Source organism: Mustela lutreola, chromosome 1 (genome assembly GCF_030435805.1).
Source record: "Mustela lutreola isolate mMusLut2 chromosome 1, mMusLut2.pri, whole genome shotgun sequence".
NCBI classification, from domain to species: Eukaryota; Metazoa; Chordata; class Mammalia; order Carnivora; family Mustelidae; genus Mustela; species Mustela lutreola.
Window position 1 is genome coordinate 229,905,911 of NC_081290.1, and position 16,069 is coordinate 229,921,979.

The 16,069-nt window shown below is 46.3% G+C and overlaps 1 protein-coding gene across 1 annotated transcript in view; it reads left to right on the plus strand.

The window, feature by feature from the left end:
• The first annotated feature begins 2,882 nt into the window (after positions 1-2,882).
• MAP6 (microtubule associated protein 6) overlaps positions 2,883-16,069 on the plus strand; it is a 71,036-nt gene continuing 57,849 nt past the window's right edge. Inside the window, exon 1 of the mRNA XM_059188668.1 lies at positions 2,883-4,540. Coding sequence (XP_059044651.1) covers positions 3,627-4,540 — 914 coding nt within the window. The 5' untranslated portion in view covers positions 2,883-3,626. The remainder of the gene's footprint in view (positions 4,541-16,069) is intronic.

Sequence of the window (16,069 nt, forward strand, 5' to 3'; positions counted from 1 at the left end):
AAATGCTCAAATGACTAATAAATGAAAACAGAGATCTTCAAAGCAATGATTCAAATTAGAGAGAAGTACTCTTCCTTTCTCACACAATCACATGGCCTGAGGCTGTTAAGCAGCTGCATCCTATTAGGTCTCCCAAGATAGGTTTATTCCATCTTGTTCTGCTACCCTGCCCTACCCAGGGTTAAATCCTGGCACCGGAATGTTCTTAGCCACCTAGTCATAGTCATTTTAACCACCCATGTTCTACCCTTTGGGGAGGGAGAAAGATGAAATTGAATACAAGCAAATTCCTTTAAGGAAGTGACCTGGACGTTGTACAATAGCTCTTTGCTGCACAGTCTCTTGCTGGGTGACCGAGAACCCAACCACAACTTGGAGGCTTCTGTTTTAAAAGGGAAGAAGGTGAGAATGGGCTTCAGGAAAAAAACTGCTGTCTTCATAGACATTATCAGAATCCTGTGTCCTCTTCTGATTTTCGCTGTGTTTGCTTCCACCTTGGGCAGGGAGCTCCCCCTACCCCCCACTCCCAGTGATGGCAGAGATGATCACTAACAACTCTATTCTCGTGGTCTCTCATTTTAGCAATTCCAGTAAAAAAGAGAGTGCCTCCTTACAATTAGTTCTGGCTAAAGTCTAGGATGTCCCCCTGATGGCCCCAGTGTGGATCAGCTAGTCACTTTGGCGAGGGGGACATAGTGCCCTGGTAACAGGTGTGGGTCACATAGTCAGCTTTGGAAGGTGGGCTAAGTAGGGTTAATCCCATCCAAACCCTATGAACTGAAAGTAAGAAAGCAGTGGTCCCAAAAGTTAAATAATGAGATGCTGCTGTCATCAGAATGGATGCTGAGCAAGCCACGGTAACATAGAACCATTAGACTTATCTCTTGGGCCATTGGATGGTTCGAGAAGGATATATCACTGAATGTGCTTTAGAAATCCAAATGAATGAATATGGAAGGTGATATTGATAAGGAAGTTGCCTGGAACGCTCTTACTTACACTTCTGATAGGAGAGCTTCTACTCATCTCTCCTTAGTCATTCATTCAGCACCTTGCAAAAGAACCTGTTATGCTGACCATACTGTTTGCTAATTATCTGTCTGTCTTCCAATTGTCCATAACACACCCCTCTAACTGAGGGGTCCCACAGAGCTAGAATTCATTTGGGTTCCACAGTGCCCAGGGCACAGAGTGAGCATCAGCAGATGAGACTTGCTAAACGAAAAAAAGGGAAAGTCTCAATGAACTCTCAGTTCTCCCCTCCAATTTCTAGTTGCCCTGAAAGTCATTATTGGAAAGACATCAGCCAAATCCCACGGAGTTCTAAAGAATCGAGGGTCAGACCAGATTATGTTGTTTATAGAAATGTATCTCCTAATGACTGGAAAACAGTGCCAGGCATCATTTTATTTATGGAACTCAAATCAAATCATAAAAGACGAAGACCCAAATAGGAGGAAGTTCAACAGATAAGTGATTAATCAGAGTTGTCTTCTCATCCTGTTAGACTCCAAGGTTTAAAAAAAAAAAAAAACCCAAAACACAGTGGTGTTTTGCAGTTCCTAATCTAAACACATAAATGACTTTCTTCCCTAGAAACACCAATGCCCCCAGCTTACTTGATGCTGAAAACTCTGCCTGTCTTGGAAAGAAACAGAGCTGAAGGCTAGTGAATGTTGCTAGGGATAAGGAGTAGAGAACAATGAAGGAAATGTAAACAGAGGGATATCAAGGAGAGACCAAAAGGTAGTAGGAGAAACAAGAGGTCTTCCTGAAGAAGGTGTTCAAGTGGCCGGCCTGCTTGGAAAGCTCCACCTAGGCTTTCCTGGGTGCGTCCTTTGAATACTAATAGCTAACATTCATCGAGTTATTGCTATACACCAGGTGTGGTGATAAGCATTTTTAGTGCATTACCTCATTTTAATTCTCAACCCTGCAAATTCAGAATTGGTACTCCTGTTCACAGATAAAAGATCAGAAAGGTGCAGTGACATGTCCATGGCCATACAGCTAAGGAATGTAAAAGCCAGAATTTGAATCACTGTGGACTTCATTTGACTCAAAGCTTCTGCTCTGAGTCCTGAACTCTCTTCACAAAACGACTTTGAGACAGCTCTGATTTCCTCCATTCTACAAAAGAGGCTACTGAGGTCCAGGGATGACCCAACTTGCCCAAGTGACACAGTGTGTCAGAAACCAAATCAAGCCTGTTGAACTCCGAAGTCTACTGTGCGTCCTAGGTAGAGGAAGAGCAAAAGTCAGGGGTCAGGAACATGCCAGTAAGTCCCTGTGAATCAGGCACGACCCTGTCCTAGGACACGATTTCCTTGTCTCCTTTCCATCCCCCCCAAACTCCACACTTAAGGCCATTCCAAAAATTTTCTTTTTCCTGGCTCTCCCCAGTATGGCCTCTGGGCTGAATAGGGACTTGGTAGTTCTTGGGAGGCTCTAAGACACCCTTTCCCCAAAGGTCCCCTAATAAAGAAACAGCCAGGGCCCCACCAGCCTGGGAACTCTCACATCCCTACACATCTGAACAAGGTTTATGCATGAGTGACTGGTGCTTGAATCAGGAACCAGCCAAACTGAGTTCAAATTCCGCCACCAGCAACTGGCCAGTAACACCAGCTTTCTTTTTTTTAAAGCGTCTATTCTGGGACAGACATTTCACTAGGGATATCCTTCATATTTTAAAAATTGAATCCCCCCTCCTCCAAGACTGGCCCCATTTTACAAAAGAGGAGCCTGAGGCTCCCGGCGGAGAAGCGACCAGCGTAAGGACAGCCAGTCGTCACCAGCCTGGGACTTGAAGCCACACAGGCCCCAGATTCTGCTGTTGCCTAGGAGCCGAGGAGGGAGGAGCTGCCAGAGCTCAGGGGGGAGGGGAAAGAACCAAGCGAGCTCCCGGCAGCGCGCGCTGACGACAGCAGGTGATTTTTTTCTGCAGAGCGCTTTCTCTCAGCGCCTTCCCTGGATTTTTTCCCTCAGTCGCCGAGCAGTAGATAAGGGTGGGGCCGCTTCCCTGCAGCAGAGACAGCAGCGGCAGTGGCTGCGGCATCCTCGGGAGCAGCTGCTGCAGCAATGCTCGGTCTCCGCTGGAGGTGAATCACCTCCAAGATCTGCTAGGTGGCCGGCTGAAACGGGACGCATCGGGGAGGGAGAATAGAGCCTCGTCCGTGGCCCCTGAGGCCACCCTGCTCGGTCCTTCCTCTACGCCATGGCTTAAGCCCTCAGCCACCTCGTCTCGCGTCGCCTCTCTTGGCCGGGGTCTGCGCGCCGCCGCAGCAGCAGGGAGGGGCGCGACCCAGACGCCCTCGCCCGGGGACTCCGGGACGCCGGGTAGCTCACCCATCGGTGCCCGCAGCAGACTGCGCTCCCAAGACCTTTACAGGCGGCTCCCGGAGGCGTTTGCTGCCGGTAATCGGGGGGACTTTACGGACTTTATCTCAGTGATAGCTTGACCTTCCTGGGTGCTCTCTGAGGGAGGAGAGCGAGGTAGCTCAGGCCACCAAGGGAAAAAACAGTGGGAACCAGACTGGTCGAGGGCCGAGGGACTGAAGTAAGATTAGAGACTTGCTTTAGAGCCACAAAAAGAAAGAGGGAAGGCCAGCTTTGCAGCTAGCATCATGGCGTGGCCGTGCATCACGCGGGCCTGCTGCATTGCCCGCTTCTGGAACCAGCTGGACAAGGCGGACATCGCCGTGCCGCTGGTTTTCACCAAGTACTCGGAGGCCACCGAGGCCCCGAGCGCCCCGCCGCAGCCGCCGCCGCCGCAGCAGCAGCAGGCGCAGCCGGCGCACGCGCCCCCCTCGGCTAGGGCGGTCGCCATAGAGACGCAGCCGGCCCAGGGCGAGTTGGATGCAGTTGCCCGGGCAACGGGGCCGGCACCCGGGCCTAGCGGGGAACGCGAGGCGGCGGCTGCGGCCGGCCGGAGCGGGCCCGGCGCGGTCCCGAGCTCCGGCTCCACCTCCAGCGCAGGCCCCGCGGACTCGGTGATGCGTCAGGACTACCGCGCCTGGAAGGTGCAGCGGCCAGAGCCGAGCTGCCGGCCGCGCAGCGAGTACCAGCCTTCCGACGCGCCCTTCGAGCGCGAGACCCAGTACCAGAAAGACTTCCGCGCCTGGCCGCTGCCGCGCCGCGGGGACCACCCGTGGATCCCCAAGCCCGTGCAGATCCCCGCGTCCTCCCAGGCTTCGGTGCCGATACTCGGGGCCTCCAAGCGCCGGCCGCAGAGCCAGGAGCGCTGGCCCGCGCAGGCCGCCGCGGAAGCCCCAGAGCTGGAGGCGACCCCTGGCGGAGCAGGTGGCCCCGCCGCCGGAAAGCCCTCGGGGGCGGACGAGCGCGACACGCGCAGGAAGCCTGGGCCCGCCTGGATGCTGCGTCGCGCCGAGGGGCAGGCGCCGGAGCAGACGTCGCTGCCCGCCGCCCAGGCCCCGGTCCAGGCCGCGGGCCCGGAAGCTGGCAAAGGGCGGGCAGCGGCGGACGCCCTCAACAGGCAAATCCGCGAGGAGGTGGCGAGCGCGGCGGGCAGCTCCTACAGGTGAGACGCGGGCCGCCGCTCAGGCGACGGGGCGGGTCACCCTTACCCTTTTGCGGAGGCTGCCCTGGGGTAGGGGGTTGGTGGTGGGGGGGTTCCTTCTCCGCACCGCGGACCTCAAGTGCAGCCCCTCCCCCGCCAGACCACACCCTCTCCTCGGCCGCAGCTCAGACACCCTGCCAAGGCTGACTTCTTTCAGCTCTTTCTTAGGGGAAGGCTGTTAGTACTATCCGTCCCCGCCTGCCCAGGTCTTTCCCTTTACCACCGGGGCATCTTTCCCCGCATCCCCGCCCCACCTTGGATCCCCGCTTGCTGGACCGAGACCCTTGGCAGTTTCTTCACAGGCGGTGCCATTCCGCCCCACCCACTTCAGCGGCATCAGCCCCTCGCTGCCGGCTACGCTGTTGCCTAGATCAACTTGGCGCTCCCCCACAGAGCCCCGTCCTCCTAGAAGAAGAATACTTTCTCAGTGGCCAATCCCCTCCTCCCTAGCCCAGTTCCCTCCGCCTCTCATTCTTCCCTCCCTCCCTCAGTCCCTGGGAGACACCCAAACACCACACCCTTTTCTTGATTCCCCGCGGGGCTCTTACTGCTCACCTTCCTCCTTATGCCATCAGGTTTGGCGTCGGATTCCTTCCTCCTCTCAGTAGCTGTGTCACACGGAGCACGTTTCTTAACCTTTCTGGGCCTTAGGTTCTTAGGTGTAAGACGCGGTTGATCATAGATTATTCTCTTAGACTTGCTTGTTCATTTATTAATTAAATATTAACATTTAACTTATTTTTGAGCACCAGCACTATATGCCTGGCACGGCACGAGACATTGTGAGGATTACATGAGACGGCCAGGGAGAATTAAGCCTGGCACACAGTAGGTGATGAGAATGTCTTAGTGCCATTACAATCTTGTGCATGATCCCTCATTATTCTGATTTCCACTTCCTAGATACCTCCAGCCTTCTCCCCTATTGAAGCATTTCCTTTCTCCCTTCTCTTTATGTTTTCCAGTTGTGTTGCTCATTCCATTACCACTAAGACCCTCCTCTTTAGCACATTTAAATTCCCTCTAAATGAATGCCTTCAAGAAAGCACATATCCATTTTCTCTTTCTTTCTCCCTCCCTCTTCCCTTGCCTCTCCCTCTCTCCATCCTTCTAGAATTCTCTCTGTGCTGCAGCCTCAGCCCTTCCAACTTGCTTTCTCACCGTGTGCCTCCAATATGTTTTTCTGAATGCTTAGCTCTCCATCCTCCCCTTATGTTTCCACCCAGATCAAGCACTAAGAGATCTCATTTGACTCTGAGCATGTAACATTAGGCTTTAGGGTCTCTGGGGAAACAGATGTGCAAGATGAAAAATTGAGCATTTATTAAAAATGTGGCTTATGGGGTCCTTCATCAATGCCACAGCCAGTTGCCTCCTTCCTGCAGAAGACTGTGGTTGGGAGGACTGCAGAGTTAGTGTTTTTTGCCAAGACCCTGTATGTAGCCTTATACCAGACTGATGTCTTTCTCCAGTGAATGTACCAACCACTCCCTCATATGCTGAGGGAAGCTTAGCGGAGATAGATATCCTCTTTTTAAAGACAAAATTCCTCTCTCTCCCAGGTTTTAAGTCTAGAAAGCATTTTTCAATGAGAAGGGGCAGCTAATATTCGGCTCTGACTCCATCTCCCCACCTCCCCACCCCACTTGGCATTTCTCTCTTGGTTTATTGTTAGAACAACCACAGTGGTCCCAGAGGAGTGTACTACTTTTTTTATGACTTTGGGTTGGGCAAGATCCTTTTCCTTGGTTCAGAGCCATCAGAAGTAGAATTTGCACCATATCTTTGTTCTACTGCCAAGGGAGAACCAAAAAGAAAAGAAGGAAGCAAATAAACAGTGGGCATAAAAAACAAAACCAAGGTGTAGTTTTGTGATTCTGCTTGTTTCCAAGGCAGGCCCCACTTCATTCCCAAAAAACCCTAAGATTCGCCCAGCATCATCACAGATTTCTGATCTGTCCTCCTCATCTTCCTACCCCCACTCCCTGCTCCTACTCCTGGGTAGTAGTACCTGGTGGCAAGTGGAACCTTATCACCCACCATGAAGGAAACTACCCCTTCCCACCTCCAGAGAGTCAATGCCAATCAAGACAGATTCCAAATTCTCAAATCTCCTTTGGTGATCCAACTCGGTTTATATTTCCAAGTCAATAGGATTTGCTTTGTCCATGAAAAATGGGCTAGACAGTCAGGGGATGACCTACCCTTCAGATACAACCCACTCCAGGTATATTGGCTTGCACCTTTGTTCCATATGGCCTCTTCTCCCCAAATCCCACCTTCACTGTATAGTAAGCATGTCAGGCTTTACAATTAGGATTATACTCATACTGCAAGTGATAGGATTGAATGGGGGAAGGCTCTGCTTTTGCAGCTCGTGAAAATGATTATTTTTAGTGGCTATCAGAATCAGAACTCCACCAACCTGTCAAAAAAAAAAAAAAAATCTCTGAGCACCTCAAAAGAATTCTTTTTTTTCTCATTTGGGTCTTCTGTAAAATTTAATTATGCATGTGACTTTGGGGCCAGCGGTTCCATTTTGCTATTTAATCAGAAGGGTTTGGAAGTATTAAGAGAATGAGTGTTGCTAAGAGACGTCAGTTTCCTTAATGGACAATTTAAGTGCATGACCAAGTTGGTGTGAAATTTAACGTTGTTTTCTGTTTCAGAAGAAAATCCAACCAATAGGGAAATGCACTTCGGGTAAAAGTAGACATGAAGAAATAAGACAATTAATCAAATATCCCATAAAGAAAAAAAATGTATGGAAATTGTAGGCTTATCTGGAACATTGGTTTTCCTTCCCTATTGTCTCATGTTCTTTTCCTTGCTATGATTCCAAATACCTCCTGAATCTAAGTATGCCCACGACTGGCATAGATGAGTTTTAACATTGCCCTATTAAAAGCCAGGTTGGGTTCCATTTCAAAGATAATTTGATTTACAAAACGCTTTTCTTCTGCCACTCTACATAAATCATGGTGGCTTAGACTATGGTGACTGGTTCATCTCATGGGCTTTCCAAGTGACATCTGTCACATGACATCAATGTGAGCAGTTGGCTTAAATAGAGAAAAGTACACACAATCCATCAGCGTAACATATTGGCATATAATGTAAAATATACAGTCAGCTTGCAGAGACATATACATACTCATTGGTTTTTCTCTTACGATATACAGTATTCTCTTACGATATACAGAAAATACCAAACATCCTTTGACACGATGATTTTGAGAAACCTTCCTAAATCAACAGTTCATCTAATTCGTAACTTATCTGCACTAGCCTGGGATTTTTGCATTAAGTGCTATCATGGGTATCTTTCATTATTCACAATCATGAAGTTGATTAATTTTTAGTACACTCATTTTACATAATGATGTTGTAATATTGAGAAGCATGTCTCTGTTACCACTTTGAACCTTAAAGATGGATTTTGCCAGGCAGCCACTTGTGACTTTAGACCTAGCATTCTCAATTAGAAAAGAGATGAGTCACGAGAAGGGGATTAAAATTCTCCTCTCAGTCCCATTGCCCCAGCCATCAGTTAATAGGGATAGATGGGGTGGCAGGTGTTCCCCATAGAAATGCTAATGAGAGACTTCTCCTGAAAGAAATCAGCTGAGGCACCAGGAGGTAGAATAAATAAATCAGAGGCAAAATATTTGACAAATGAGAGCAGTAACAAGGAAATTGGAAAGAAAAGGCGCCTTTCTTATCTGCCCTATAGTCTTCCATGAAGGTTAGAGAAAGGCCCGTCTGACGTGGCTTCTGCTGGCAGAACTGCCCTTTGCTTCTGGAGCAACTTCCCACTTCCCTAATTTCTTCCTGGGCAAGTCTCAGAGATAACTGCAAGGCCAGTCTCAGATACTGAATCTTTAAGGATATCTCCCAGGTGCTGCCATTCAGAGCCAATCTTTCTTGCATTCCCTTTCTATATTCTGTGCACTCCCATTGTCTGCTTGATTATAAGATACTGTTGTCTGTATCTGCCTCCGCCACCAGATCACAAACACTGGGAGAGAGGGCTGTACTTTGTTCATCTCTATACATCTCACAGTGTAACATTGCGCCCAGGTGCCATATAGGTTTGCAGAATCCAGTAAATTTTTAGAATTTGATGAAAATTTTGTTCACCTACACATTGATTCATTTCATTCAGTTTTATTTAGCTGGATTTATTTCAGAAAATGACCACAAAGCCCCTGCTGTGTATCAGACAGGATGCTGAGGATACCAGATGAATAACTTATAACCTTTATGTAAGGATGTTATGGCTGCCTTAATCTAGATAAAGTCCATTCTCTACTAGGTTAGCCCTAGAAGTAGATGTTCAAACGAGGACGGGCAGCAAACCTTACAGATCTCTTGTACCTTCACCCAGGCCAATGACCCTCAACCTTGACTACCATTTGGAATCATTGGAGAGCTTTAAAAATGCTGATGGCCGGGGCGCCTGGGTGGCTCAGTGGGTTAAGCCGCTGCCTTCGGCTCAGGTCCTGATCTCGGGGTCCTGGGATCGAGTCCCGCATCGGGCTCTCTGCTCAGCGGGGAGCCTGCTTCCTCCTCTCCTCCTCTCTCTCTCTCTGCCTGCCTGTCTGCCTGCTTGTGATCTCTCTCTGTCAAATAAAAAAAAAAAAAAAAAATGCTGATGGCCTTGCCCAGAAATTCTGATTTAATTGGTCTGGGGTGTGGCCTGAGCATCTGAATATTTCAGAAACAGTCCCAGGTGGCTCTCATGTGCAATTCAGGTTATGACCTACTTCCCTAAGTCAAGGGTTCTCAAAACTCAGTACACCCAAGAATCATCTGGCTAGTTTTCTAAGATACAGATTCTTGGGCCTCATCCTCAGGCATACCGATTCAGTAGGTTTAAAGTAGAGCCTAAGAAACTACATTTTAACATGCAGTCTAGATAATTTTGATGGAAAATACTGCTTGGAGAAATTGGCTTTCCTTGAGGTATTGAGTTTTCTCATACACAAAAGCAGTGTTGGTTGCCATTTATTTAAGTCTTTAATGTCCTTCACTTACATTTTGTAATTTTCTGCAGAGTCTCTTTCTCTCTCTCTCTCTCTCTCACACACACACACACACAAATGCACACACATTTTTTTTAAAGTTTTTTTATTTGACAGAGATCACAACCAGTTAGATAGGCAGCCAGAGAGAGGAAGCAGGCTCCCCACTGAACAGAGAGCTGGATGTGGGGCTCGATCCTAGGACCCTAAGATCATGACCTGAGCTGAAGGCCGAGGCTTAACCCACTGAGCCACCCAGGCGCCCCTGCACACACATTTTTAAGTTTTATTGTTCTATATTTAAATCTTTAGTAATATAACTGGATTTTAACCTTATGTATGGAATAAAGTAGGGAATCCAGTTTTCTTTTTTGTCTTATGGAAACCCATTTACCCCCAAAGTGCAACTTTTCCTCATTAATATCTCCATGAATCTCCTCTATTGCATAAGGGTCACATATGTTTAGATATATTTCTGGGATATCTGTTCTATTCCATTATTTTGAGTTAATGCCACACTACCACCTTTTCTTTTTGTCTACGATATTTCCAATTATTTTCCTATTGTGAGGAGTAGATTTTGTTACATTTTCTAATGGTTTATTGCTCATATGTGTTAATTTTTGGATGTTGATCTTGTATTGAGGAACTTTATCGTGCTCTCTAATTAGTTTTGTCTGCAGACTCCCTTGGGCTGTCTGTGGAGATAATGTATGTTTTTAGCAAATACCAATTTATTGTCTTCCTTTCCAATATTTATATATCTTTTGTGTGTGTGTGTACTGCTGCAGTGGTGAGGACATAGGATGTAGTTTTGATAGTAGGTGATAATAGGCATCTTTGTCTTAGGATGTGGAAATGCTGCTTATGTTTTAAAAACTTCTTAAGTTTTATCAGGTTTGAGGTTTGCTCTGTGTTTCTATGAGATAGCATCATATCAGATTAAGAAACTTCTCTTTATCCAAATTTACTAAGGGTTTCTAAAAATGTGGATGGGTATTGAATTTTGTTGACTGCTTTTCCTGCATCAACTGAGATGATCAAATGGTTTTTCTTTTTGAATCTGTTATTAGATTATTTTGATATTGAACCATCTTTGCATTCCTGAGATAAACCTTACTTGTATAAAAATACAGTTTGTAGTGTTGAATTTGGTTTGCTATTTTTTATTTTAAATGTTTATACATATATTTATATCCTCCCCTATGAGGGAGTAGAGAAAATTAGCCATTAGAGAATGGAGCTCTGAGGGATACAAGTATTTGGGGGGTTTTGACAGCAGAAGTAATAGCCATGAAAAAGACAAAGAAGGAGTGATCAGAGGGGTAAATCAGAACAGAGACATAGCACAGAAACCACGTGGAGTGCCTAACTCAGCAATGCCTTATGCCTCTTTGGAATTTTTTACTGAGGAATTACTGTGTGCAAAGCATTTTTCTAGATCATTGGTTGACCTTGTGCAGTTAACTCTTAGAGATATAATGTTGACCAAGACTAACCCACAAAGAGGAAAGGAGATAAGAAATGGGCAATTATTGGTTGCTATCTTGGGGGGAGGGGGAGACAAAAGGTACTTACTGCATATATGAATTAAAAAAAAAAAAAGTCAAGCCAGTGATAGTTCTAAATCTACAATCACCAAGAATCACTCAATTTCCCAGACACAAAACTAAAATACTCCAGTAAATGTCCACTAAGATTAAAGAGCTATCTTTATAATCAGTGCAGCTCTGGCTTTACAAATTATGTCAGTTGTATAAATGTAGAACTGCGAGCTTCTAATTCTCTGCTGAATGAAGAAAACTGCAAGATGGGCCTCAGCCAACAAACTAAAAATTCTCTGGATGTTCACTAAAAGTCCTAGTTTTCACTATTAGAGTTAATAATAGTAGCTAATTGAGTGCCTACTATGTGCCTGGCAGACTGCTACAAATCTTAGATGCATTTTCTCCTACAACATTTACAGTAGCCCTGCAGGAATGGTACTAGTACTTCCCTGTTGGGGCTTAGGACCTCAGGGCCTCTTGTCTGCCCTGAAGCTTTTAGACTCGAACACACAGACTTGGCTTAATGCTGTTTCTCAATACACGCCATGTCCTCCATGTCATATTAACATGTATTATCTCAACTCAGTTTCAGTCCAGGAAACATGATTAGTGTCTACTCTGTATCAGGCTCATTCCTAGGATGACAAAGCTGTCCTCGCTCTTGAAAGGCTTCTGTGTATAAGCAGAGACAAGTGTGCTGAAAAGTACCCTAATAAAAACTCTTTGCAGGGTCTGGTGGGGCACAGAGGAGAGAGAGGTTAAGTCTGCTTGATCTGAGGGTTGTTGGAGAAAGGGTTCAGGAGAGAAGGGACTGGCAGGGGATCTTCAAAGAGGGGGACATTGTGGGGAAGGGGTCAATTTGAGTAAATGGATGAGAAGAGAAATTGTAAGCAGTTCTGTGCCGGCAGCAATTAGAGGTCTCATGGGATGACAATAGAATAGTGAAGACTAGGTGGGGAGGCTGGGCCAGTTCCTTTGTCCTATAAGCAAAGAGAAGAGCAGGATTAGGTTTTGGGATTTGGGAAAAGGTGACTTTGATGGTGGTGGAGGGATGATTGGGGGGCATGGAGCTGTAGTCTGGGGCAGAGATGGTAACAACCTCCAGCAAGGAAAGAAGGCAACAAAGCACTGACACTGTTGGATGCAATAATGTTTTGGCCAAAGAAAAGCAGGTCCAAAGGCAAAGAGAGGAGGCTAGGACATTGCCCAGATCTCATACTTTGGATGTCTGGGGAAACAGTCATTCACTGAGTAGATAACACCATTATGAACCAGTTGGATTTGAGGTGTCTTTTTCCAAGGTTGACATGGAGATGTCCAGTAGAAAGTGAAAATAGAAATCCGCCCTGCTGGTTAGCGTGTAAACTGGTACAATCCTATAAAACTCTTCAACATTATCTACTCAAGGTAAACATATGTTTTACTCTAAGACCCAGGAACTGTCCTCATGAATGTACACCCAAAAGAAATGAGGACAAAAGAGTTGTACAAGAATGTATATAGCAGCTTTAATAATAATAGCTAAAAAGAAAAAAACAACGCAAATGTCCATCAACAATGGGACAAGTTGTGGCATATTCATATAGTGGGTTCTCACATGGCAGGATGTGGCCGGGAGAATAATGCCTTCCTCAACCCCCCACTCAAGTATGTCCACATCCTAATTCCTGGAACGTGGGAATATGCTATGTTACAGAGCAAAAGGGACTTTACAGCTGTCATTACATTAAGCATCTTGAGGTGGGGGAGTATCCTGAATTATGGGCCCGGTGTAATCACAGAGATCTTTACAAGTGAAAGAGTCAATGTCACAGTGAGGCAGTATGATAAAGACTTGGCCATACATTGCAGGCTTCAAAGATGGAAAAGGGGGACATGAGCCAAGGAACGCAGGCAGGTTCTAAGAAACTGGAAAAGACAAGGAAATGGCTTCTCTCCTGGAGCCTTCAGGAGGAAAACCTTGCTTCTGGTGACACCTTGATTTTTTTTCCAGTGAGATCCATTACATTTTTAACTTACAACTAGAAGATAATACATTTGCATTGTTTTAAGCCATTCAACTTGCGGCAATTCATTTCAGCACCTGTAGGAAACTAATACACAGTTTCTCAATCTTAGCACTTCTGACACTTTGAACTGGATAATTCTTTGTTGTGAGGAGCTGTCCTCTGCCTTATGGCATCCCTGGCCTCTCTCCACCCCATGCCGTAGCACTCCCCACTGCACCCTCACCCTTGCTAAGCCGTGAGCATCAGAAATGTGTCCAGGCATTGCCAGAAGACCCCTGCATGGGGAAAAATTGCCCCTGGTGAGAACCACTGTTGTATGAAAAGTAAAATTACTGTAATACTTTATAATATGGATATATCCCACAGCCGTGGTGACGAATGAAAGGAAGAGATACAAGACACTTACTGAACAATCCCATTTATATGGATTTCAAAAACAGGCCAAAGGAATTGACAGTGGTGGAAGTCAGAATAGTGGTGCTCTCTGGGATGGGGCAGGTAACTAGTTGAGAAGGAGCACAAGAGAACCTACTGAGATACTGGAATTGTTCTATGTGTTGATCTGGGTGGCGATTATGTGGATTTAGACATGCAAACAATTAAGGTTTATGGACTTTATCCTATGTATGTTATACTTCAACCAAAAATTTCAAAATAAATACAAGCTAAGTAAATGGAGATCGAGGATGGATGCTCAAGAGAAAAAGCAGAACAGAAAAGATCTGGACCTGGAGCTGTCAGTGAGGATCAAACCCACAGGCATCAGAGTGGGTGGGGCATAAAGAGGGCGGGAAGAAGAGACCACTGGGGGCAGGGCCCAACCAGCACTGACATAGGGTTGGGCAGAAGAAGAGTCAGTGGGGGATGAGGATGGGCTGTTGGTGTCTATGTGGAGTGAGAGCACAGGCCCCAGCTCTGTTCCCATTTCCCACCTCCCCTACCTCCAGCCTCTGTGTTCCCACAGGAGCTACCCCACTTGTATGTAAAGCATCATAGTACCCTTCCCTAGCCTTGCTGGACCAGCATAGCCCATTGCCAGTGTATATTTTCTCCCAAATGACTGAAGACGCTTCTGCAGCACTCAGCCTGGCGTAACCTCTTTTGGTGGGAAAATTGGGCTCAGGCCCCCAGCCACAAAATACACCATAAGTACCTCCTTGAAACACTGCCTCCTGCCTCCTCCACGGTGCTGCTCCCTGTGGTCACTGTCTGTTTCGTGCAGTGACTTCGTGTGTCTTTTTGGCTCCCACTCTCCTAAGCCCAGGCTGTCCTCCTTCACCAACTTGTTTTTGCAGTGGGAAAGGGTTGCCTGTCTCACTCCTCCTTATCTTGAACTCTCCGCAGATTTCCTTCCCATCCAGAGTAAGAACTAGCACCTCGGGCTGCAGTCGAGGCTTTTCAGGATCTGACCTGTCTGGTTGTTCCCAGCATTTTTGCTCACTGTTCCCCACACTCACCTGATTCTTTTTCCTGGGGGTTCTCAGTGCTGGTTGTACATTGCAATCATGGGGGGCCCAGAAGGTGAGCCAGCCAAATCACAGTCTGACCTGGGCCTTGACCAGCCCTGTGTGTAACTGTGGCTGGATTTTGCTTCCAGTTTTCCCTCCTGCTCTTCTCTCATCTTCTCTAAATCTCTCCCATCCTTCAGGGTTTTTATTCCATTGTGAAAGAGGCTTATACTGTAAAAGCAGGGAATTAGGCTGGATTTATTTGATCATAATAGCATAATAATAATAATGCAGTGGGCTTAATATTATTTTTATTCTGAGTTCAATGCAGCATCTTCAGAGCATGCAAAAGCTGGGGCTATGGGCTCTGAGGATTTAAGGTGCAGAGCTCATGATCCCCGCTCACAGGAGCTTGCCATCTTGTGACGCAGGTAACATGGATACAAGCATCCAAAGCACCAGGCAGGGCCTGCTGAAGGTTCAAATCAGGGGCCAGAGATCCCTAGGGCCACAACAAGGGCTGGTTAATTTTGTTGGAAGATTCGTGGATGGGATGGTGGGATGAGTCCTGGGAGGTGTACTGGTGTCCTGTTAGGGATTTCCTGACCATTAAAACTAGGCTCGAGTCATTTCTCTGTAACTTAAAAATCTCTGTGACCTTGAAAAAGTCTTTTGTTCTCTCATAAGTAAAATGGAGATAATTGCACAGTAGTGACTTCAGAGAGGAAGATCGGGGGGAGATAACACTTTCCCCAGTGCATGCCCATCACACTAAGTGCTGGCCACATTTATTGCTATCATTGAAAGAACAGACTAGGGTCAGTAACCAATGAAAGTCTTTTAGTTATTCACTCAGCAAACCTCTGTCAGGTCGTGTAGCAGACACTATGCTAGGACATGGGGATATAGAAATGAATTGCACATATCCCTGTCCTAAAAAGAGCTCTAGCGAGAGAAACAATGAGAAAATTATAGTATTAGTAGTATGTGCAATAGTAGAAATATGGAGAAGATACTGTGGAGATACAGAGGAAAGGGTGGAGGGAGTCTGCCTCAGTCTGAATCAGGGACCATTTTCTGAAGGAGGTGTACCTATGCAGTGTGTCAAAAGTGTGGAATTAGTTTCATTGGGAAGGCAAGAGGTTCAGATTTTTATATTCCTTCCTGCAGGTCTTTAACAATGAGCTAAGAACAAAGAAGGCCACTTAAGAGTACAATACTTACTAGTAATTTCAGCTCCTCTCAGATATCTAGCTTTATCTTGGGACTTGTGTTCAAATTCTGCTCACCACTTGTAAACTACCTGACTTTGGGCAAGTTATTTAACCTCTCTTGTCTGATTTTGCTTCCTCAGTGGTAAAATAGAATCAATAATATCTATCTTGCAAAGTCACTGAAAGACCAAATATTCCATTAAGTTTGTGACTTGTGACTCTCTTGCCTGTCTTTTATTTTTTTTAAG